Source organism: Cebus imitator, unplaced genomic scaffold (genome assembly GCF_001604975.1).
Source record: "Cebus imitator isolate Cc_AM_T3 unplaced genomic scaffold, Cebus_imitator-1.0 Scaffold15, whole genome shotgun sequence".
NCBI lineage: Eukaryota > Metazoa > Chordata > Mammalia > Primates > Cebidae > Cebus > Cebus imitator.
Genome location: NW_016107330.1, coordinates 1879162 through 1903678, shown reverse-complemented (window position 1 = coordinate 1903678; position 24517 = coordinate 1879162). Strand labels below are relative to the sequence as shown.

Below are 24517 nucleotides of genomic sequence, written 5' to 3'. Positions count from 1 at the left end.
CGGCGGGACTGGGGCGCCCCGGGGCCTCGCGGGTCCCCCCGGCCCGGGCCTCCCCCAGCCGGGGCCGCGCCGGCCGAGAGTTGCTGCCTTAGTTGGAGAAACTCGGGCGGCGCGGAGCCGCGGGCGCGTGCGGGGCCGAGCGTGAGAAGCGGACGGCGCGGAGGAGAAAGTTTCTCCGCCGCCGCGGCCTCGGCGCCGGCCCGGGACGGGCCACTCTGGGGGGCGGGGGGCGCGCGGGGCGGGCGGCCGGGGGTCCCGCGAGACGCTAACCCCGTGTTTCTTCTCTCCCGGTCTTCCCCTGGCGGCGTTCTGCGAAGAGTTTGGGACCAAGGAGACGAGAATGGATCTTGGAACAGGTACCAGCCGGTGGGAACGCAGGGGCGGCTCTTTCACTTTTCTTTCGCTTCTTTTACGGAAGTTCTTATTTTTGGCCCAATGAGGCGGCGGCGGGGCCGGGTGGGGGCCGGGAGGGTCGGGGCGGCTGCCGGGATCGCGACTTCTGAGGCTGTTGTTGTTGTTATTTGCCACTTGCTTAGAGGCTGTGAGTAATGTGATGCTTGTCATTATGAAAGAGCCGAGAGGAGCGGGAGCTGGGGGGCACCCAGGGAGAGGATTTAGGGGGTTTTTGTGGGGTTTTTGTTCTCCGTGTTTTTGTATGGCTTCGTGTTTTTTCTGTGTGTATTTGTGTGTGTGTGTGTGTGTGTGTGTGTGTGTGTGTGCCTTTTTTTTCCCTCTGCAAAGATCTTTGTGTGTCTGGCTGTGGGGTGTTTTTATTTTTTTAGTGGGGGGTGGTTTAGTTTTTGAAAGCAGCGTCCTGTTGGGAAAGGTGGTTAGTCTGGTTTCAGGGCGACTGTCTCAAGGTAAAGGAATTTAATTTATTTGGGACAAGGCTGTGTCGGATGATCAAGCTGCTTATTATGGCTAATGAGTATTTTTCACCTGAGAATCTGTGGGATGAGGTGGCTGTTATCAGTTCAAAGCGAGGGGCCCCGGACTCTCTCCCACCCCCCTCTCTAGCCCCCACCCTTGGGGGTGGTGATGGACCAGACAGACTACTCAGCCTAGGCATCTGGGTTTTGGGTGCCTCCCGTGGGACAAGGCCTGGGGCTCCAGGACGCCTGGTGCTGGCCTGGGACAGAGTTTATCCTGATTTTGGTGTTTTCTTGGTTTTAATGTAATTCCATCCAATGTTTTTACGTTCAGTTCTTCAGGCTTCCCATGGGCCCTGGCTATTGAAACCAAACTTTGACCAGGACCCTCATGTGCTAGCTAGGTTGACAAAAGCAGCTGTCTTCTTAAATGTTTGAAAGGAAACAAACAGCCAGATCATTCATTGAGACTGATCTCTGAACCCTCCCGGTTCATTGATAGGATAGGTGATGCTGGTGGCTGTTAGTGTCGTTGTTTATAATAGGCCTAAGTTCACGGTATCGGCCCTTGGGACCCATGAGCTGATATCCGACCTTCTGAGGTCAAAGGGGAGTGGGCAGAGAGGACAGGAGGCAGCCCTGAGGGGCCCAGGATGGGCGGCACAGTGGCCAGTGAAGAAGGGCCTGTGTTTGTTGGGGAGGGTGTCGTTTGCAGCATTTGAGGACTGCGTGACACCAGGTGTGATCTTGGCTGGTGAGACATGGAGGGCCATGTTACCTCTGTGCCCAGGAAGGGTGTGACACCCCCTGCTGGGCGAAGTGGTAAAGGTGTCTAGGGCCACGGCCTACCATCTCTACCACCCCGCCCCTCCCTGCCCTCCACTCCCACGGAGAACCTGCCCGCCCCCACCTCCAATCGGTGTCTCATCACCTCCCTCTCGGGCCCCACCTCCTTTCTTCGGAAATGGGGCCCCCACCCATCCCGGCCAAGAAGCAGATCTGAGATGGGCCTGGTGGCAATGCACCACCCCCTGCCTGAGGCCGGTGAGCCTCTGCTTGCAGGCCAGCACATGGTACCCGGGCATTACAGAGCTGGAAGGCAGGCCCTCCGGTCTGCCTCCTCCTAACCTGGGTGCCAGCTGGAGCCAGCGTCCATCCTCCTGCCATCCACCATCCAGTCCCTCCAGGTCTGTCGTGGGGACAGTACTCCAAAGCTGTCCTCTAAGGTGTCCCGGCTGGAGCGCAGGCCTTCCAGCCCTGGCAGGAGGCAGGTGGCAGAGCCCTTTGTGGCATCTATCCTGGGCCTTAGGGAGACTGACTTCTCCCAGCACTCCAGGGAAGGCTCTAGAAACTTTTCCTAGAAGCTAGAAGGGCCCCTGAGGTCAGCTGGTCCCTCCTGTCGCTGCAGTAGGGCACTCCCAGTGGGACTCAGGCCTGGACTCTGGCCACTCAGAGGGGAGGCCCAGGGTGGCAGAGTTCTGACTGTTTCCTGGAGGAGTCATCTGGTGATACCATCTCTGTCTCTGCTTTGAACTTGGAAGTTTCACTTATAATCTCAGAACTTCAGAAGAAAAGCACTCTTCCCCCCACTTCACCAAAAAAGGGAAGCAGCTGAGGACACTGAGATCCCCTCTGAGCCGGTCCCTGGGCTGACTCCATGCTGTATCTTCAGGAGCTGGGAACAGCTCCCTCAACTTCAGAACGCACATGGGAGGGACACAGCCGGAGCCACGGGCCATGTCTCTGGCCAGGGCTCATGGCTGGTGAAGTGAGGGTCACTTCCTCAGGGGCAGCATGGGTAGCTTCAGCTGAGGGCTTCTCTGACAGAGTTCAAGGCCAGGGGCACGGGCCCCGAAGGGCTGCTGGCACCACGGACCCACCAAGCATCTGATTGTAGGTTAACACCCCCTACCGCCCTGGACACACCTAGGTCCTGAAGCACTTCAGCCATAAGGAAGTCAGTGGTGGGAAGGCCACCAAGCCTTCTCCAGAGGGGACAGCAGGACCTCAGGACCCTCAGGGGCCGTGTGGACTCCCTTTCCCCCACCATAGTTCAGCCAAGGGCTGGATCAATCTGGACGTCTTTAGCAATAAAAAATGCCGATGTCGTCCTAATTCACCAGGCCCCGAGATGACAGCAAATTTACATTTTTTAATTAAACTAGCAGCCAGTTTTTATGAGAGGGGGTTGGGTTATGCAAATCAAATGGTTGTGTACGGAAGATTAGGAGAGTTTGGGAATAAATTCCACAAATGCTAATAAAAAAAAAGGAAAGAGAGAGAGGGAGGGAGGGAGGAGAGAGAGGAAGAGAGGAGGACATAGTTCCATTAGGCCCTTTTAGAGTGATTTCCCTGGGGGAGGAAGCCGGGAGGGGGAGGGGAGAAGGGAGGAAGCTTTCAGACACAGGTACATCCATTCTGCCGTTGGGAAGCTCCCAGGGTTAGGCCCCACCAGGCTGATTCCCAGGCCCTAAACTCAACTAGAAGCCGGGGTGAAAATGGCAGTGAAGCACGTGTGGAGCTGAGAGCAGGAGCCTGCCTTTGACCAGTGGGGATCTGGTTACCGTTGTCCCTTCTCTTCTTGAGACGAAGGGGTGGGGCTGTCCTAGGCTTAGTAGAGTCAAGGTAGGCTCTGCAAGGTCAAGGCCAAAGAGACAAGAGGGCAAGTTCAAAGGGATGGCCATGGACTGCAGGGGGAGCTGGTGAGGGACAGTGCTGCCCACGTGACGCTGTGGCTACAGCCTTGTCATCCAGACGGGTCAGTGGGAGGAAGCCCGGCCTGCTTCTTTCTCCTGCTGGGGCTCCAGGCCAGGACCCCCTTGCGTTACCAGCAGACCCCCCATCTCAGGCAGCCCAGGCCTCCGCTGTGGGGAGGCCAGGAAGGGTGGGATCAGAAGCTGAGCCAGGCTGGCTCCTTTTCCTGAGGAATTTCTCAGTAGCCCCATGCTTTGAGGGCATGCCGTCTTGAGGCAGGAGAAGAGAGGCCACAGACTTCCAGATGGTGTGTGAGCCCAAGGAGCAAAGAGCCTGGCTTCCCCAACCCAGCCCCGTGTCGCTACTCAGGCCCCTGCCCCGAGTGTCAGCCGCCTTCAGATCAGACCTTCCATGAGCCGCCAGGTCAAGGCCAGAGCCTTGCCAAGTGCGGAGGCTTCTAGGAACCTCGCTAGCTCTGGTTACACCTTCAACCCAGCAGGCGCCGGGGATTAAGAAGGTCCCTGTGCTGTTCTGGAGGAAGATTCCATGCCGGGGTTAGGGCAGAGCAGCTTGCTCTGACTTTCCTTCCTCCAGCCTGGACTTGGCCAGATACACCCACTCAACCAGTCTAAGCTGGGGCCAGCCCCTGTAGCCAGGTTGGGCACCGGTTTTGCCAGTCTGCTGCAGGGGTAGGTGATCTGGGGCCATCTTGGCAGAAAGGAGCTGTCAGAGCCAGGGACAGAATGGGCCATCTCGGAAGTCCTGAGTTTCCTGGTACCATTCCAACAGAGGTCTGTGCTGCGCACTGGTTAGTGGCATTTGGAGGGACTTGGGCATCAGATGACCTTTACGGTCTTCATCTGTGTGACTCCCAACTTGATTTTGTTCAGCATGGCAGTCCCGGCGGGCAGGAGTAGGGGGTGAGTGGACGAGGTGAGGAGCGTGTTATTTGGACCTTTCCTTTGGTAGAAAGCACAGCTCTGGGCTGGGAAGTGACCCTTTGAGCTAGCCCTGGTTCTAGTGGCAAGATGTCAGGGCAAGCTGAGGCTGAAAGGCCCAGCATAGCCGTCCCCTCCACCAGGAGGCCGAGGCAGAGGGGCAGGTCCAAAAGGCTCCCTAGAGAGACTCCCCCACTCCCAGGCCCTTTTTCCCTGGTAGGAACCAGTGAGGAGGACCCATTCACTCTCCTCTCCAAGAAAGGCACTGAGTGTGGGTGCAAGGCAGACCCCTCTACCGGCCAGGTCAGTACTCCTGGTGGTGTTCCCCCAGCCCCCACAGCCTGGGAATCTGACTGAGCTGCAGATTACCAAAGTGCTCAGCCTCCCAAAGTGCTGGGATTACAGGCGTGAGCCACCATGCCCAGCCCTGAGCTGGTTTTTAAACCTTGACCACCCTGGCCGATGCCACCACCTCTTCCTCCTTTTCCTCCTCCTCCTCCTCACCTTCAGAGGGGGAAGGAAGTCGCACTGTAGTAATTATGCCTGTGAGTCCTCACGGCAAGCAGCAGCTGTTCTGGAGTAGCTGGGCCAGGGTACAACAAGACTAGGGAGAAGCTGGAGCAGCAGGAGAGGGCGGACAGCCCCAGTGTGCAGAGGAGGAGCAGCAGCCTCACCGGGACCCCCGTGCAAGACAGCAGCTTGGTGGTCTAGCCCTCACCCCTCTGGCTGCCTGGCCACAGAACAGCACCCTGATGTCCTCGACTCAGCAGGACATATGGTGTCCTGTTGGGGAAGAGACCCATGCAGGAGGCGAGGCCTGAAACCCAGGAAGCATCGGAGCCCTTCCTGCAGCAGGAGAGGCAGAACCGAGGGTTGCCTGGACCCTGCGTTGGCAGTGTCTGCCTAGTGGAGGGAGAGGTTCGGCCTGCTGTCCCGCCAGGCAGTAGCGGAGGCCAGGGCCCAGGGAGCTTTGGGAAAGAGTGGCCTTAAGGGATGTCCATCCACCACTAGGCTTTCTAGACTCCTGGCCAGTCCCTTCTCTCTGTGCCTCGTCCTCCTTCCCCTCCAGGAGCAGAACTCCGGCTTCCCATTGTGCAACCCTGTTTTTCTGTCTTTTTCACCCAGGCCACCTAGCCCCTAAAGCCAGGCTCTTCTGCTACCTTTCTTGCCCTGTGCAGCCTTTCCAGCCTCACACCCCGCTGGCTCTGGAAAAAGATAGGAGAGAAGCTGCTGGCTGCGGCCTGCTGCTCTGAGGCTCTGGGTAGACCTGTGACATTGCTGTGCCAGGACCCAGCACTCGGACTCATGTGCCCCGATCCGCAGGAGGCCAGGGCCAGGACCCTTGTTTTCCTCTGCCAGGGCCACTCCTAATGCTGACCATTAGATGGTAGCTGCTGTGCTGCCACCTCCTCCCGGGCCTGGTACGGGCCGGGGCTCACGCCTTCCCGCTGTAAGTGTGGGTGGAACTGACTGATGGATGTGCCTCTTCCGTAAGTGCCTCCCCGGCTTCTTGGTCGGGGCAGAAGGAGGAAGGCAGGAAATGCTGGCCGATTCCCTTGGGACCTGGGTTGTAGCTCCTTGAGAGCTTTCTAGAGCCTGGTTTACAGAAAGGAGTGAGGCTGGGATTTGGGGTGACATGAAAGGAGCAGGGGGCCTAAGGAGAAAGGACAGGAGTGGGATGGTTGAATGGAACCCACAGTAACTCCTAACCATGACCGTGGCCTGGGACCAGGAGGGCTGCAGCAGAGGGTGATCGGGCCCTTCTCTACTCCCTGCCTTGCCCGTCTCCCTCTCCCCTCGGTCTCTCCTCCCGAGCTGACCTCACCGCTGCACATCTGTCCTCTCATTCTCCTCCCCACTCCAGGGATCCCTCTAGCTAGACAGACCCAGGGCAGGGAGTGAGGCCAGAAAGATGGGGATACACGTATACCGAGGGCCAGCAAGGAGCCAGGGGGTATGTGGGCCACCCCTGGCCAGAGCATCTGCCCTTAGAATGTCCCACAGGCCTGTCTCTGGGGTCTACTCCGGCTTTTCAGGGCACTGCCAGTGCTGTGATCGCTCACCTGCTGAGACCCTTCCCAAAGCCAAGAGGGCCCCATCTCCATGCCTCCTGGCTGAGGCTGGGGTGCTGCCTGGCTTTGGAGGAGAAGGCGGGAGCCGGGTGACCCGGTCTTTTCTTACAGGGCTTTTTCGGTGAGCTAAGGGGGCCTGGGAGGGACTGTGCTGGGTGAGAACAGGAGACCAGAGGAGCCGGCCGAGCTTTAAGCGGGGGGTGGGGGGAGGACCCTAGTGCAGCTGGAGAGCAGGAGGTGTCCCAGAGGCTGGCTGGGAGAGAGTCCTAGAAGTCCTGTCACTCCGCAGCTGTGATCCTCACCGCCCTCTAGCCCAGTGCCTCCCTCTATGCCACCCCTTGAGCCCGGGAGCCCAAGGCCAGAGAAAGCCAGGGACTGCCTCGAAGGAGGATGACCCGGCTCTCCATTGCCCGGCAGGGGGCGCCCCACGGCATCTGCCCCCACCCTTTTAGAGATGGAGCAAAGTGGTCAGGACCTGGTCCAGGCCTTCGGGCCACGGGTGGGGGAGGGGCAGCCTAGCGTCCCCACCCCAGAGGTTCCTTGGCTGAGTTTGTTTGCCAGGGTGACCTGTTTAATCATCTCATTTTCTGGCTGCCGTTTATTCCTCGTTTCCACGGTTACAGCCCCATTAAGGGGAGAAGCAATAAGGCCTCGAGTCAAACAGGTAATAAAAACATTAAAACCCCTGTGCACCAAGAGAGGGGGCGGGGAGGGGCGCAGTGAGGTGAGACGGCCTGGGGGCAGCCCAGGTGACAGCCAACCTGCCTGTCCTCCAGAGGCCTGAGCCTCCCAAGATCCAGTCCTTGGCTTAGAACCGTCCGTGACCCTTGGTCCCCTGGGCAACTGGCTGCCCCAGGTAAAACAGGAAAGAGAAAGGGGAGAGGGAGTGTGATCCCAGCCCCCCCAGGACGGCCCTCAGCTGCTGGGTGACCCCATTCCAGCCCCGCCTCGTGGTCCCTGGGTAGGGGCGGGGGATGATTTCTGACATTGGTTTGAGCTCTAGAGTTTTTTTTTCTGCCAACTTTATCAGAAAGCATATTTGTGGTGAGTGCTACTAACAGTGCCAGTCCAGTGAGTAAATATTCCTGGTGTGGATGGTCCTGTGACCTTGAGAGGGAAGAGTGCGGGGGTGCGGCCAAGGACATGGAAGGGCCACAGGCCCCCGTGCTGGATGGGGGCCCTTCCTGGGAAGGGGTCAGGTGGGGGCCACGGGGTCAGGTTGGTCCCAGCAGCCTCTTCCCAGCAGCGCAGTCCACCTCGGGCCCCAGTGACACCAGCTGGAGGCGGGTGGTGTGACTTGCTGCCTAGGGGACTGGCCGGCAGCTGCCCCTGTGGGCTCACTTCCTCGGGTACATGGAAGCTGAAACCAAAGTCAGCCTCTTCCCGGCCCTCTGAGTCCAGGAACACACGCCTCCCTCCCAGCGTCCCCTCCCTGTCCTTCCTGGGAGCTTCCTGGGTATCCCCAGCCTCTCTGCCCTGCCCTCGAGATTTTTGAACGAGTAGAGGAGGTGGGCTTTCTGGAGTGGACAGGGGGAGGCTGGGGTCTTCCCATAGCCAGGAAGGGTGGGGCTCAGGTGGGCGTGGCAATGCCAGGTGATGCATGCCCGGGGCCGAGGATCAGTGGCTCAGAGAGAAAAGAGCAGCGGCTGCTCCCAGGGCTCTGGGGTTGGGGAGGAGCCTCCCTTCTCTCCAGTGCCATGCGCCCTCACAAACTCACCGAGGTCTGTCTCTTTGGTTATTAATTTCAAAGTTGATTTCTGATGAGAGAGAGAGAGAGAGAGACAGAGGAAGGTGTGGGAAATGGGGGAACCCTTTTGGCTGAGAAATGCACCTTGGGACTGGGCCTAGATGAGTTAATATTCCGATCAAACAATTAAAAATAGAAAATGCTCCCTCGGCCCCAGCTGCCGAGGCTTTTCAGCAACTGTCACCAGCGGGTTCATGGGGCAGGTGGCGCTGGGAAGAAGTTTTTCCACAAACAGCAAATATCAGAGATCACAGTGTGCTCCCCCACTTCCCTCCCAGGACCCAGGACAGGTGTTTAGGGCTCCTGGCTCTCCCCAGACTCCCCTTTGGGGCCTGGAGCCGGGGCCTCCTCCTCCCCTGCAGGGCCGCACAGTGAAGTCATCGCCAGATGCCTTGGTAATTGCTTTAAGAATCTAACTTAAAATAAGATGAAAACTTATATTCCTGGGTAAGGAGTAATTTCCCATGCAATAGTAAATTAATGGAAGGATTGTGCCCGGGGCCCTGGCCGGGGCCATGCTCATCTGATAAATCCAAGGGTTTCAGGCAAGACAGCTCCCTTCCAGGAGGCTCCCGACCTTGGGGCCAGGTCTCACACTGGGGGATCCTCTTGGGCTCCCCTGTGGGTGGCTGAGTTGGGGGGACACATTCCATGTGTGCCTAGGGTCCCTCTCAGTGCTGGGAACCAGCTTTTCAAAACAGATAATCTGTTCATCTATTGCCCAGGCTGGAGTGCACTGGCGTGATCTCGGCTCACGGTACCTCCCCATTCAACGATTCTCCTGCCTCAGCCTCCTGAGTAGCGGGATTACGGGTGTGCGTCACCATACTTGGCTGATTTTTGCATTTTTAGTAGAGACGGGGTTTCACCATATTGATGGGGGATGGGAGAGGCTCAGGTCCAGCCTCCACAGGCTTGAGAGGCCTTATCCTCAGTTCACCCAGGAAAGAGAGGATTTCGGACACCCAAGAGTGTGGGCCCCAGGAGCAGGTGCGAATTAGACTCCAGGCCGAGTTCCCAGCTTGCAGACCGTGGAGTCGGCATTGTGCAGTCTCGCAGTAGGGTCACCAACCACTCCAGTTTGCCCAGAGCTGCAAAGACCCATGTGTGTGAACCCCCTTGATCCTGGGCAAACTGTGAGGGTTAGTCAGCCCTGTCTGGAGGCAGGAGGATGGGCTACTTGACATGGGCCTACCCGCAGGGTCCTGGAGAGCCCAGGCAGCCCCTGAATGGACTATATCTCTGTCCGGGGGAGGACTTACAGCTGGCTCCACCAAATACCCTCTGCGATACCAAAACTTGCTCCCAGGCTGCTGCATTCCCCTAGGCACATGGGCTGAGTCAGGCATGCTCATACTGCCGCCGCCCCCAAGGCATGGCAGGGCACTGCTTGGAAGCTTGACCCAGCCTAGAAAAGGCTTGCAGCTGTGATCACAGCCCTTTTAACTCCGGGCCTTCTCCCCCAGCATATCACAGTCCAGGCGGGGCTTCTGGAGAGGATGCGGAAAGGCAACCCCCCCACAGCCCCTCACTCCCGCACCCCCCTCAGTTTATCAGCGCCTTCCTTCCGAGGGAGCCACGCCTAGTCTCCCATCTCTCCTCATCAGTTCCCTCCAAGGAAGACAAGGAGCTGTCCCATTTCCTAAGTGAGGAAGCTGGAGGTCCAGAGATACTGCTGGGTCTGTTCCCAAATGCGAAACGCCAGAGTACGTGGTACAGGGTGCCCCCAGCACGGTACCAAATGGCAGCGTGGGGTGGGGACACACAGGCTTCCAGCCCTGGGTATCTACCGTGCTACCGGGCCCACGTCCCCAGTGTCTCTGGACCCCACATGTACCCCACCTGTAATCTGCAAACACATCCCTGGGCCACAGGGACTCAAGGTCAAATGTAGTTGTCGATGCAAATGAATTCGGAGCTTCCCGGGGAAAGCCTCCTTTTCTAGAGGCATCCAGAGTGCCCATCTCCACGGAAACCAGTGCTCCCATCTGTCTGTCCGCAGGGGAGGGTTGCAGGTGGCTGGAGCACCCTCGACTTGTCTCTGGTGAAATGGAAGTGACGGACTGGACACAGGGCCCTTCAGGAAGCATGTCTAACGGATTGGGCGTTCTCCTAGGAGACAGGTTCATGATGCATGTTCGCTGGATAGGTTTCTGTGTAAGCAGAGACTTTGCTGGAAGGGAAGATGGGGACCTTTCCCCCTGGTTCGCTGGGAGACCCTTCTCAGCTCAGCGGTGGGCATTCCCACTGGATTTCTTTGCTAGTAGAAGTGATGGGGCTGCCTTGGGAACTCCACAGGAGAAACTCACTGCTTTGCAGCCAGCTGCCCAGGTGGGATTTTAGCCTGGGGGCTGTATTGAGTTTGCCAGGGTCTTTGCTTGGGTGTGATCTGAGAAAAGACCAGCTTCTTTGCCAGTGTAGACTGCACTGTGCTTTAGGAGGTGGGGAAGATTTGTGCTGCCCTTCCCCCACACCAACCCCCAACGCAGAGGAAGGAACGTGGGGCAGTAGGGCTGAGAATTCCTAGTCTAAACAACCCAGGAAAGCACGCTTAGAGAGCCAAGCCAGAACCCAGATGGTGTGATCAGATTGTAACGGGAAGGATGGTGGCTTTGGGTGTTGGATGTTATGTGGCAGTGGCTGCTGAAGCAGACAGATTGGTGACTTCCAGGCCACAGAGATCAGAGCGTTATTTGTCTTCTCATACCCGCAGGGCTGGGGACCCGAGCGGATGGACAGGCCTGGCCAGCCAGGCACAAGAAGCAGGGGATGGCAGTCCCCGGCCCTGCCACTCCAGGTGCAACAGGACTCCAGAGGGCCCTGTGGGGTCCCTTTCCCTGGCCTGCCTGATAGCAAGGGTCACTCCGGGGCTCCCTGGGAGGCCTTCAGATGGAGCCGAAGAGCCCCCAGGCAAGGCCGAGAGCCCAGAGAAGGAGACGGGGATGTTTTCTATTTCCGGGTCCCCTGGGGGCCCAGGGGCAGATTGAGACAGGCTCCTCGCAGGGAAGGTGTTAACAAACAGCAGGTGATTAAACATGACAAGCGGTGACATTTCTGTTCAGGGTTCTCAGTCCCGGCAAAGCCAAGAATGAAGCTATAAACCCTGACATTTTGTGTTATGCACTGAGAGGTTTTTAATAGACCTCGCTCCCTCTTCCCCACTCAACTTCTCTCCCTCCTTTACTGCCCCTCTCCCTATCCACTGCCCCACTGGAAGCCGCTCGGGGGCCCCCAACTCCGCCCCGGGGCTCCAGGAGCATTCCTGGGCCCTCCTGTCCTTCCGCAGACCCTCCTCCCTCCGCCCTGCAGGGCTGGGTGCACCCCTGCCCTCTGCCTCGCCTACTCCACATTGATGTTTCCCGTCGCCCCTTCTCCCCTGTCCCCGCGCTCCGCCCACTTCCCTCCAGCCCTCACTGCCTCACTCCCTGTTTTTGGGTCCTGATCTCACAGCCTCGCCCTTGGCTGCGGCCGTCCCAGTTGTCTGGGGCAGCAGGTGGCTGTCCCTGTGTGTTGTGTTTATAACATTTTCAGACAAACTTGAAAGTGGGTGTAGGGGAGGTGGTAGGGCTTGGTATGGGATTTCCCCCCATCTTCTTTTCAATCCCCTTTTCTCATTTTGGGACAGGGACAGGAGGTGGAGGGAGAGTCGCACTTCACTGCAAACAGTTGCAGGATTTATTCGGAAAGGGGCTGGCTGGCAGCAGTTGTTCCTCTCGCTGAGAAATGCTGGAACAACTGGGGCCTCTTTTGTTCTCTGGCAGAGCCCTGTGAAGGGCGTTTGGAGGTGAGCCTGGGGCTCAAGAGGGCAGGAGACCCAAGAGAGGGGGCTTCTGCTCAGTCCCACCGAGGGAGTCCCCACCCTTTAAGACAGAAAACGTTCCTGGAGCCCTGAGGGGCTCAGTCCAGAAGCCAGGCTGTGTCCCTGGGGCCCAGCACTGCCCCAACGAACTCAAGAAGCACTGGATTTTCGGAATTCACTCAGTAAATATTTGTTGGGCCAGACACTGCGCTGAAACAGTGGTCTTATCCCAAGGATCTTGCGATCTGGCCAGGCAGAGGGCTAGTTAAACAAGTTGCTACGAAAGTGCTAAGACCAGGACGGTGCGGTGATGACAGAGGGAGAGGACAGTCCCAGGAGGCAGCCCAGAGAAAGTGCGATGTCAGCTGGACCCATGAAGGCTGTGTAGGAGGAGGGGTGGCCGGGGCCTGAGTTGAAGGAGCAGTTTTTGCCACTGAGGGGGCAGCATGCAGGGAGAGGTGGGTACTGCCCCAGGTGGGCTGGCTGGCAGGTGGAGTAGGGTCCGGGCTGTGCCCTTTGACCTCTGAGTAACTGTCCCCCGCACATGCCCTTCCATCCACCCTTCCACCACCTCGACCCACCTGGGCCAAGCATGGAGGTCCGGTGAGGATGGCGATGAGAGTGATGGATAAAACACTTTAAGAAAAAAAAAAAAAAAAAAAAAAAAAAAAAAAAAACCCCTTTTATATTTTTTTAAATAATTTTTTTATAAAAATATTTTTAAAAAAAAAAAAAAAAAAAAAAAAAAAAACAGGCGCAGTGGCTCGCACCTGTAATCTCAGCACTTTGGGAGGCTGAGGTGGGCAGATCACTAAGGCCGGGTGTTTGAAACCAGCCTGGCCAACATGGTGAAACCACATCTCTACTAAAAATGCAAAAATTAGCCAAGTGTGGTGGCGCATGCTGTAATCCCAGCTACTCGGGAGGTTGAGGCAGGAGAATCACTTGAACTGGGAGGTGGAGGTTGCAGTGAGCCGAGACTGTGCCACTGCACTCCAGCCTGGACAACAGAGTGAGACTCCATCTCCAAAAAAAAAGAGAAAGAAAGAAAATGGGAATGAGGCTCCAGCTCTGCCCCAGTGGGAGGGAGCGCACCCAGGAAGTCAGCACAGGTTCCCAAAGACTGGGGCTTCATCTGCCTTCCGCCTCCTAGTCCCCGTTGCTGGTGACTCATAGATGGGAGCGTGTGAGGGAGGCTTCAGACCTGCTTGAAGGAACCAGAGCCCAGGAGGTCCAGCTGGGCTCAGCAGGGAGTCCGTCTGCCCGCCTGCCCTCACCTTCTTCACCCTCTGACCTCAGGGCTCAGCCAGGGTGTGGCTTCTTGGATGACCTCTTGTAGCCCAAAGTTGGCCTACCGTCTGTGCTCTCTAGTGGGATGTGGAACAGGATTGCTGAAGCCAGTGACACTGCACCCCCAAGACCTGAAACCATCCTCCCAGAATCCCTAGGGCCGAGAGGGCGGTGCCAGTAGCTGCTCAGGATATATTTGAGAAACTCAGCAAAGCCAGGAGGAGGGGACTTGGGTTCATCCTTAGAGCAGGTCCGGCGAGGAGCCTGCAAACTGACCTGTGAGTCCCTGGTGTCCAGAAGACAGGCCCTGGAGGTCCAAGTTCAGCTCCTTCCCCCGCCCCTAGAGCTGGCCTCACACCCCAGAGTCAGCTAGCCTCCTAAGGCCTTCTGCCTGGAAGGGGCGCTCCTAGCCTTTAGGGCACTTCCTTGCCCACTTGCTCAGCCTTTGCCCAGAGGTCAGGCCCAAGACACCCCACCTTCACATTGGTTCCCTGAGAAGGAAGCCAGGTGGGATAAAGGGTCCAGAGCTGACTTGAGCCGTCACTCCCTTTCCTCATCCCACCCCACCCCCTAGCCTTTCTGCCAGACGGCCTGAGCTCCTTAATGCCACCCCTTGTCAGTCGGGACCCTCCAGTGTCCATCCAGGAATCCCTGAAGGACCAAAGGGCTCAACCTTCCTCCCTCACTTGGCAGCTGGGTTAGGGGCCAGGAGGGGGTGGGGATGCTGAGAGGGGAGGGGAGGGGAGGAGAGTCCCGGGGCCAGGACTTGGCCTGCTGCCCCTGTAGATCCGGAGCCAGGTTTTACTGTAATCCCTACATCCTGTTGCAGATCCTTAATCAGCTGGAGCCCAGGTTGGGCCGGACCCTGTGGTGACACTCGGGGCTGTAGTATGGAAAACCTGAAGTGGAGCTTCCAGAGTTGGGGTTGGGGACTGTGAGGATGAGGCAGGTGGAGGGGAGAAGGGCGCCAGTTCAGGCACCGGATGTGGATGGAGCCCAGACTTATCACCCACTCGACCCAGGCTGGGGGTGGAGGTGCAGCTGTTGCAGGCTGGGAACTGGGGCTATGGGATGGGAAGGAGGGCCCCATGTGGGGCCCCTAGAAGAATGCCAGAGTATGTGGGGGCTGCCACACTGCTTGGTGGCACCATTGAGACAGCTGGCCCCAGAGCGCCCTGATGGTGAGCCACGACTCCAACCAGGAATCAGCAGAGGGAACCCTGGGTGGCGTTGGCTCCAGGGGTCTGTACTGAAGGGGCCGAAGTCCAGGGCTGGGAGTGTTTCCGCCCTGCCGGGAGAGGGACCCCTTCCTGGGGCAGGTGGTGCAGATGGCCCAGGAGACCTGCCAGCCTCAGGTTTGGGCACACGGGACTAGGCTCTGTCCTGGAGGCATCAGGGGCCCTTGCAGGGCCATGGGCTCCCAGGATCTGCCGATCCTTCGATCCTTCCGTCAAAAGCTGCAGGCCCTGGTAGAGAGAGCCGAGTCAGCCCTGCGGTCCCCGAGTGAATCCTGGGAAGTCAGGGCAGTGGGTACCCCTCCTGAACCTCAGCTCCTCACGGCCCTGGGAGCAGTGGTGGTGGAGAGCGAGGGGACATGCATAGGCCAGAAATAGCTGGAAAGTGGAAGCCAGGGGTGGGCTGGCTGGCAGCGGGTGGGCAGACGGGCGTCTGTCCTGCCAGGGGCCCAGGCTGGCTCTGCAGACAGCCTCTTTTCTATATGGAAATGAAGAATTTAGGCTAATGGAGCTCAACCATCTCTAATTTTGCGATGGCAGGAGGATTTTGATTGAAAGTAATTAAGCAAGCTAGCTGTAAAATTAATTAAAGCAAAAGGGGGGGATTTTTTATTGGATTGGATAGCGATATAGCGTCTGTCAGGCGGGGGACGGATGGGGGTGACCTGAATCCTCTGCCCTCCCCCCTCCCACTCGGGACGTTTATGTCACTTTAATCTCCTTACAGCGGCTGCTGTGCATTTGTTTGAAATAATCAAGGAAATATGGTCAGAAATTGTCAGCTTTCAGATCTAATTTACCTGACGGCCCCTGCACGAGCCGGCGCGGCCCAGGGAGTGAGTGTGCGTGAGCGGGTGGGGGAGCTGGGTGGGGGAGCTGGGTGGGCTCAGAGGACATGGCACTCTTCAGCCCCGGCCCGGCCCCCTCCCAGGGGGTGCTGCCCCGGCCTGTGGGCACCTCTCTGGGCTCTGCCCCCTTCTGGAACAGACCCCCCCCACCCCCACCCACCTGCTGCCTGTTCCTCACATGGTAACCAGCTTTAGGGTTTAGGGAATATAGGATTAGGGAGGTGACTGTAATTCCTTATTCCAGATGGCTGACAACCACTCAAGCCCTCCGCCAGGGCCACCGTTTTAAAAATACTCCTAAATTAGTCCCCTCATGTCCCCGTCATGGTCGCCGTCGCTGGCCTCAGCAAGGGGATTGTGCAGACGGGCTTCAGGGAGGGCGGGTGCACACCACCCAGAGTCCCCCGCCACCTGCTGCCCACGCCACCGCTCTCCTGGGCTGGCTTGCCGTCCGGGCCTCTCTGGTCCAGGCCCTTCCTCTCATCCCCCCTAGAGCACCTGCCCTGTCTCCCCTTCAGCACACATTCGGAGCTCTCAGGGTCTCAGTCCCTGCAAGAGAAAGGCCCCTTCCCTCTGCCACACACGTCCCACCCACTAGGTGGGTCAGCCAGGCCATGAAGCCGCTTCCACTTTGATTCCCCTGGAGGGTGGGGAGCCTGGCGTCCAGGCCTTGTTCCCCGAAGGTGCTGGTTTGGAGCCATTTGGGGTCCTTGCCCAGTAGGCCATGTGTGGCTCAAATCCTCCACAGCAGGGGGCCTTTGTGGTACTAGGGGCCCAAGGGGCTCCAAGGCTGTGGAAAGTTCTGCTTTGAAACAGAAACGTGTGCATTGGCTCTGCTGGGCAGGAGAGGGCTCCAACTTGGAACCAGGGCCCTGGATCTATCTGGTCCCAGCGAGTGAGTGACCTGGACTTTCGCCGTGTCTCTTAGCCTCTTGGACCTTGGTCCCCTTCCAGGTCTAAAGTTCCATGCAACCTAGGACAGCCTCCACCCTGATAGCTGCTGCTTGTCCCAGGGTGCGTGGGACCGAAGTGCAAGCTGCCCTCCTTCACCCCATGTCCAGCCAGAGCCACTTGCCACACCCTTGCCACGCCCCACGTAGAAGTTCTAGAAACAGTGGGTCAGGATGAGCAGCTGGGTCCCTGTTTGCCCACTTCAGATGTACCCATGAGAAGGGTCCTGTCCCCACCTGCCCCCTCGGTGCTACCCGGACACCCTCTGCCTTGCCCTCTGTCGATCCTTCCCCTGACCCTGAGGGCACTTCCCCATCCCCTCCTGCTCCAGTGAGGCTTCGGCGCTGGGTGACTCAGTCTGCCTCCCAGCAGCGAGGGAGTGTGAGTTCCTGCCGTTCCTTCTAGCCTGATCAGAGCAGCTGGAGGCTTGGGAAGCATCACCTGCCCCCTCCTGAGCTCTCTCCCTCTCGACCCTCTACTCTGCCCTCACTATGAGTCACTCATCTTGGAGGTGTGGGGAGATGGAGCGCCATAGGGCCCTGCCCAGGGAAGCAGGGGAGAAGCTGCTGGCTTTCCTTCCCGTCCTACGTGCTAGAGCCCAGGCAGCACTGAGGTGCGTGGGGCCCTGCACTGCCCTGGCTGGCTGTGCTCACAGGGGCCTCAGCAAGAGGCAGTGGCAGAGCCAGGCGGTACGGGGTTCAACCAGGCCAGAGCACATGCCCTGAGTACCTGCCAGCTGCCAGGAGCTACATCCCAGGAGATAGGAGGTTAGAGCCTCTAGCCCAGCCCCACATCCCCACATCTCACCACGCAGGGCTCACAGAGGCTTCTGCCGGCCTGTCCGGCTGGGATGCGGAGGAACCAGCAAAGGCACCCACGTCAGGAAACTGCTGCTCGCCCCAGGCCAGGGGCTTGCTTCTGAGCTGGATACTGGTCCAACAGGGTGGAGGGAGGCTGCTGCAGAAATAGGGTCCCAGGGCAACCCTAGGCAGCTTGGCCTACTGAGGCACAGAGGGAGATGGAGAAGCCCAGGAAGGGGGAGCGTTTTTGTTCAGAGGATGGTGGAGAGGCCTCCCGGGGGCCCTCGGTGCCCCCTTTGTCCTGGAGGGAAGAGCCTGCATTGGGGGCATTCTATCGAAAGGTCACTTTTTAGAGCTAACGCTGTGGTGAGGAGAGAACTTTGCTTCTGCAATGGCTCATCTTGGAGAGGAAGGACAGGGGTGAGCATCGGACAGGTGGGGGCCCTCCCTCAACATGGGACAACAGCAGGGGCCCAGGGTGTCTGAGAGAGGGAGTGAGAAGCAGTATGAGGGACGGGGGTCTAGGCCAGTCCAGCAGGGCCGTGGTGTCCGTCACTTGTCTGGCATGGGTTTGTCACCAGCCTGAGATCACACATTTAATGCGGCCATCTGGGGTTCCTGCTGTCTCTCCTTCCTTGGCCCCCAGCCTCTAGCCCTGCCTTCTTCCTGGGGCCCCTCCTGGCTGCTGGGGTTGGGTGCCTGGTCCGTCCTAAACATCTCTGCCATCCCAGGCAGGCAGGCGTCTGAACCTCTAGCTGAGGGTAACAGGCCTAGCCTTGCCCATCCCAGGCAGCTCTGGCCTAGACCAGCCTGCCAGGCCAGCTCCCTGCAAACCTTGGGCATAGAGGACTTCCCCGCTGGGGACCTCCCTGACCCAGAAAGCTGGCCACTTTCTCCCTTCGTTGGCAGGGGGTCATGTGCTAGGCTGGCTGGCCCCAGAGTCTTTACCCATGAGTTCCCATAGTGCCCTGGCCACAGGAGCCAGAGGCGAGGGAAGGGGCACCTGCCCACCTGGGAGAGGAGCTGGGGTTCAGCCCCAGGAATCATGAACTTTGGGGCCTCCTTATGCCCGCAGCGTGGGGGGACCCTACACCTCCCCCTGCCAGGTCCGTGTGGAGTTGGCCGGATGTGACCAAGGCACTGGGCTCGCGGAAGTGCCTGAGGCTGAGCTGGGCACTGGCCTCACCCCTCTTGAAGCTTCCCCACCCAGACCCATTCCCCACCCATGCCAGACCACCCCACCTGCTTGCACTGCACCTGCCTGGCCACCCCAGGACCCCCACTCCTTTCCACCAGCCTGGCCTCAGGGCTTCTGGCCCTTCAGGCCCCAGGACTCCCTGGCTCAACCCTGGGCCCGTCCCCTGTCCCCCCTGGCTTCACCGTCGCATTTTGCTGCCAGCGCAGGGCACTGAAAAACTGCTGGCACTGCCAAAAACCCTGTGTGCGCTACGACTCCCCAAACATCCCTTTATTTTTATTGTTCTGTTAATTACTGTTTAAACTTTAATAAGTCACTTCGTCAGGAGGGGGGACCTGCCGTGAGCTTTTCTGTGCAAACACGGGCCGGGAGTGACTCGGGTGTAATATAACCCTTTATGCGATGTGGGAATGTTTAGATTGTAACAGAAACTTGTTATTTTAATGACAGTTGGTTGGGGGGGGGGTCTGAGCACAGAAAAAAAGGAGGGGTGGGTGCTCCTCTTGCATCCCCACGAAGGGCTTGGGGTGCCCAGGGCTGGTCCCTGGCTGCCACAGCAGAGGGCCCAGGGAGCCATGGGGCGCTTCCCGGGCTGCCTGCTGGTCAGCTCCAGATTGGGCCTGGATGGTGGGGGCGGTTGAGGCCCAGGAGGAAGTTGGGCTTTGCAGGGATGGAAGCAGGAGGCCTGGGGCAGCTCTGGGATCCCTGGGCAGAGATGGGCAGGGCCATGTGGGGCCACCCTCCTGGTCCGCAGTGCCCCGAAGTTACAGGGCAGGAATCGGTGCTCCGGGACTCCGCCCACGGTCAAGTGGAGCGTCAGGGAGGCCCGTGGGCTCTGCAGCCCCGGCCAGACGTGCGCCCACAGCATCCCAGCTGGGGCCCCAGAGCCCAGGGCAAGGCGGACGCTGAAAGAGGCGAGCTTTCCGAGGGGCTCAGGTCTCTGGAGTCAGCTTGCCTTACGTGGAAGCTGCCAAAGCCCAGGTGCCCCAAGGCAGTGCCAGGGAAGGCTGGGGCTCACTCTGGATTCAGGACTGTCCTAGTTGGCTGGTGGGGGCTTGGATAGGGCATCCCTCGGGTTCCTCTTTGCCTCCATCAGGAGGGGGAGCAGACAGGTGAGGCAGGGTCACCCTGAGATCTGGAGGCACTGGTCCTCCTCTCACGAGGCCTTTCCGTCTCTGGGCTGTCAGGGGCTCATGCTCAGGTAGGGGTGATGGTGGCCGGTGCCCTGACTCTATAGGAAGAGGCACTTCTGCACCAGAGCGGCTTCTAGAGCAGGGGCACCTGAGAGGGCATCTTGCCCCAGCATCTGTGGGGCCCCTGCAGGTACCTCAGGATACCTTAGAGCCTGTTTCCCCAATTTGTCACCATTCAGTCCATCCATCTGTCCGTCCATCCGCATAGCTGAGCTTCTGCTCTGATCCAGGCACTCGGTGGCAGAGGGATGACAGAGGCCTGCAGTTGCCCACCAGGGCTACCCTGGTTGGGGTTAGTACAGGCCGTCAAGGGAGGACGGGGAGGGCAAGACCCAGGGTTCCTGGCCTCAGCCTGGGCATGGATGGTCCCATGGAGGCAATGAGGAGACCCTCACTCTCTGTCTGGGCTCTCCTGCCCACGGAGGGTCTACCCAGAAGCCATACCTACCCTCACCCCACCTCCTGCTGGCAGGGCCAGAGGTTCGGGGGCCACGTTCCCTAGAGCTGGAGGTGGGAGCCCCCCAGATGGTGGCAGCAGTGTGGGCCGCGAATCGCTGAGGTTTTCCTTTTCCGAGCAGCGCGTTTCCCTAAATTGTCTTTGACTGCGTGCATGGGTAATGAAAGTTTATGCCCTTGTTAGAAGGACAGGCGGCCAGTTCCGGTTAGAGCAGGGGCTGTCTCCCTGCCAGCCCCTCAGCCCCCCCCCCAGCAGGAGAGAGGCAGCGTGAGCACAAGAGTGCAAGAGAGAGAGTGTGTGTGTGTGTGTGTGTGTGTACACGCGCTTGTGTGTGCACACAACCTCCCCCTCCCTGGGGGATGAGAAGGCTGTTAGGGGAAGGGAGAGGGGACAGAAAAAAGAAAAAAAAATTTTCCATATTTGTGTAAGTTGCTTTAAAAGCATTTTATCATGTCATAAAAAAGGGAAAGTACTCTCAGAAATTGATCCTCTCCGCCAGCCCATTGGACAGAAGGACGTTGGGATGTTAATGGCCATCCTGCTCCAGGGTGGCTTATTAAAAAATTTATGCATAAATGCTTAAAATTGCATAAATTATTTAAAAAAACCAACAAAGTAAGCAATTTGAATTCCCTCTTTTCCTCCCCTTCGCTTGGTCCCCCTTTTCCAGCCCCTCCGCAGGGCCCCTACGGTCCCCAGGCGCCCACCCGCCACAGAGCTTTTCCCCTCTCTCCTCACTTGCCACTGCACCCCGACGCCGTCGGCCCTGCCCTCCTCTGGGGCTTCCCTGCCTCACCCACAAATTAATGGAACCACCAGCCCACCACCAAACACTAACAGGCACACGCACTAATAAAAACACCACTAATAATGCCCCAGATCGAAAAATTAAATATTAAGGCCAAAGGAGGCGGACGTGGAACGGAGCCGCTGCCACCGTCGCTGAAGTTGGAGCTGATGAGTGTGTCTCTCGCAGGCGTGGAATGTCACCCACACATCCTGGAGACTGGAGTGGGGAGTTTTATGATGGTTTTTCATTGATTTGTTTCCCCAGCGCAGCTGCCGACCTCTATTGAGGGACAAACATAATCAGCACTGACGCAAATTAGATGGTTATTCGTTTTGAAAATTGACAGAAAAACAATAAAAAAGATGAAATGCTCCCAAATCAATAGATATAATGAAATTCAAATAATCCGAGAGATGAGGTCTCCATGGCAACTGATAATGTGGAAAAGAAAACAATTTAATAAAGGACAGACACACTTTGAAAACAGATTGGGCCCGGGGAGGGGGGCGGGCCGGCGGGCGGAGGGCTGGAGCGCGGGCTGGCGAGTGAAGGATCACTGTCCGTCCCAAGGACACCCGCCATAATTAAGCGAGGCTTTCGGCCCCAGAAAGTGCAGATTCAGGTTTTAATACACAAAATTATTTCAGGAGCAGTGAATCGGAAAGTCGTTTGTAATGACCTTCCTGAGAGGCCCGGGCGCGGGGCATGTTGGAGGCTGGGCGGCCGGGCGGCTGAGTTATGGCATATTTGTGTTTTTATAGTGCGGAGGGGAGGGGGTGGGGGGGAGGGGGGAGAAGGTTAAACAGTATTTACAGCTCAGTTGTTTTCAGAGAGGAAAGAGAAATAGAGTTCATGGGGAGATGCGGCGGGCGGGTGAGCCTGGGAGGCCTCTCGGGCAAGCAGGGAGAGGAGGTGGCCTGGGCCGGTCCCCCACCTCGGGCTGCCTTGCCCACATCTGCCTCCCGGACCCAGAGGAGATGCCAGGAGCCACCTCCCCCACTCCATTCTCTGGCATGGCGCAGCTCGTGGGGCCGTCTAGGTTTGGGGCCTCTTCAGGGCGGTCCGGGCTGCGTGGACACCCAGCCAACCACACCTGCTCCGGTGGAAAGGCAGACAGGGTGTTCCTGCCGTTGCCCTAGCCTCGCACCCTCCATCACGCTGCGTGGCAGCCGGTCACCCGTTTAGACGATGCTGCCCCTTCCGAGCCTGGTGCCATGTCTGGGGTGTGCCCAGCCTTGGGAGTATGGGGTGAGGACCCAAGGTGACATCACGCCCCGCTGCCGTGGCCCACAGCTTACAGCCTCCTGCCTCCTTTTCCAGGCCCCACCCCCTGCCAAGTGCCCACCTGGGGCTGGGAAAGAGTCCCTTTGGGGCTGGCAGAGGTGGGGGGGGCACAGAGAGGGGAGGGGGCCCATCAGACCCCCTCCACTGCCCTCCAGAGCCACCCGCCTGGAGCAGGGCAGCCCAGGCACCCATAGCCAGCCTGGCCCCGGGGGCCCTAGGCTCCCCTGAAGCCCTCTCCCTAGGGCCTGTCTCTCTTGTCTGTGTTCTGTTACCACGACCACACGCAGCACTCGGATTCCCGCCCGCGCTCTCTGTGTTCACGTGTGCATATAACGGGATTGTACAAATACAGACGCCTGAGTGTGTGTGCGCGCGCAGGCATGCACGCAGTCTGTGCGCGTTTGCTCAGTGTGTGTGTGTTTTAAATCTCCCCTGGGTGGTAACTCTCTTTTTTCTCCCCTTCCTGTTTGGCTGTGACCTGGGGGAGATTGATAGCCAGCCTGTGCGGTGGATGCTAACAGTTCCCCTGATTTATAGAGTTACTTACGCTAAGTGAGGCCACTTAGACGCGTCTGGATAGTAAACCTTTTAACTGGACTAAAAAAATCATAATAAATAAATAAACAAAGTGGGGCAAGCTAGGGCCCAGTGGCCGAGCACGCCCCCCAGCCAGGGGGGAGCTGTTGAGGGCCTGGGGACCTGGCAGAACCCCTGGGGAGCCACAGCCATTTCTCCCATAGAACTTGGAGGCTCTTCTGTTTGGAGCTGGGGGTGGAATTGGGTGCAAGAGGGAAGAATGCCTCTCTCAGAGGGGACGGGTCCTGGCTGGGGGAGGGGTCACCGCTGAACGATCAGAGAAGGAACCGTTCAGAGGGAAATGGGCTATGAGGTAGAGAAGGAAGGAGGGGCCGACGTCTGGGCCCTCCAGACCTGGCACTCCAGACCTGCCACTCCTGTGGCACCTGTGATGCCCACTGCAGCGATGGCTCTTGTGATGGCTTTGAGTGTCCCTTCCCACATCTGAACGGACCATCCACAGTGTGGGAACCAGGGCTGCCCGTGTGCCCGTGTTGTAGCCTGAGGAGTTAGCCCAGGGTCTGGTCTGCACACGGTGCTTCAAGAGTGGGTGTTGAAAGGTCACCAGCACCCCAAAATGGGGCTTGTGGCCTGTCCCATGCAAGCTCGGAGGTGAATGGCAGGGCAGCGGCCCAGCTGCTGCCCTCCCTGAGACTCCAGGACGCCTAGGTGGGAGGCCGTGGGGGACACAGGTGGGGTTGAAGTTTATGACCTTGGGCATCTGAGCCCAGTGGGAGTTGGGCTTCAGCGCTGACAGTGGGCAGCGACCAGCCTCTCTGCCTCTGCTTCCTTATGTGGAAGTGACAGGACAGCTGGCCATGTGGGGATCCTGGGGGCATCGCCAAGGTGACATCGTAAGGCGCCCAGCACAGAGGAGGCGCTCAGAGGGTGTTAGCTACTCTATGCCCCCAGGTGCCATAGGCCAGGACAGCTACCAGAGTGGCCCCGAGCTGCCTGACCGTGGGAAGGCGGGGCCCCAGCCCACCCCCATCCCACCCCAGGGGACTGGTTCCTGGCCCCTGCCTCCCCACCTCCTGATATACAGCGGGCATTAGGCCGCCCAAAGGGGATACTGCATCCTTAGGAAGAAATATGTCCTCATTTTTCTTAAACACCGTTTCCACTGAGTGAAATGTTTAGAAGGGACGCGCAGGGACAACTTTATTTCCTACCAGGGAGTTCAGAGCCACCAAGCAGAGCCCATAAAGCACCAGAGCCCCAGCGCTGACAGGCAGCCCGGCCCTAAAATACATTACTCACAGGCAGGGAGGGGCTGCCAGGCCTGCCCAGCCCCCTGGGACAGACAGCCCCCCTCCACTGTCAAGGCAGGACAAGCAACTCTGAGACCCGGGCCATGGGCGGTGGGCACTGGAGCCTCTTCTCGTGAACCCAGGGTGCCTGTGGGAGGGGGCCTGGCCCTGAGCAGGTGAGCAGGCCACCCCCAGAGAACAGTGAGATCAGGGGACTGGGGATCCAGGTGCAGCTCCAGGCACCCACCTCTCACCCCGAACTGGCAGGATCCCTGGCCTGCCCCAGCCTGTGGAGGGAGCGAGGAGATTCATGCCGTCACGGGGCCTTCTCCCGAGGCCCTCCCTTCATTCCGTTTCTGAAGCTGGCTGATTTGAATATTTATAAATATCAGTAAATTATTTATTGTAGCAATCTGTGCAGCATTTCACCCACCGCGGTTAACACTTTAAGGGGCCCCGTGTTATGGGAACAGGCAGTGAGGGTGAGGAGGGGATGGTGCAGGGGGAAGAGATCCCTGCAGGGTCC

The 24517-nt window shown here is 58.6% G+C and overlaps 1 protein-coding gene across 9 annotated transcripts in view; it reads left to right on the top strand.

The window, feature by feature from the left end:
- CASZ1 (castor zinc finger 1) overlaps window positions 1-24517 on the top strand; it is a 163488-nt gene that overhangs the window by 107289 nt on the left and 31682 nt on the right. For 8 of the 9 annotated variants that reach the window (XM_037729621.1, XM_037729624.1, XM_037729629.1 and 5 more), the window contains one exon: window positions 318-356. The exons of the other annotated variant lie outside the window; for it this stretch is intronic. In XM_037729621.1, the coding sequence (XP_037585549.1) occupies window positions 341-356 (16 nt within the window). In that variant the 5' untranslated portion in view covers window positions 318-340. The remainder of the gene's footprint in view (window positions 1-317; window positions 357-24517) is intronic. 9 annotated transcript variants of the gene reach the window in all.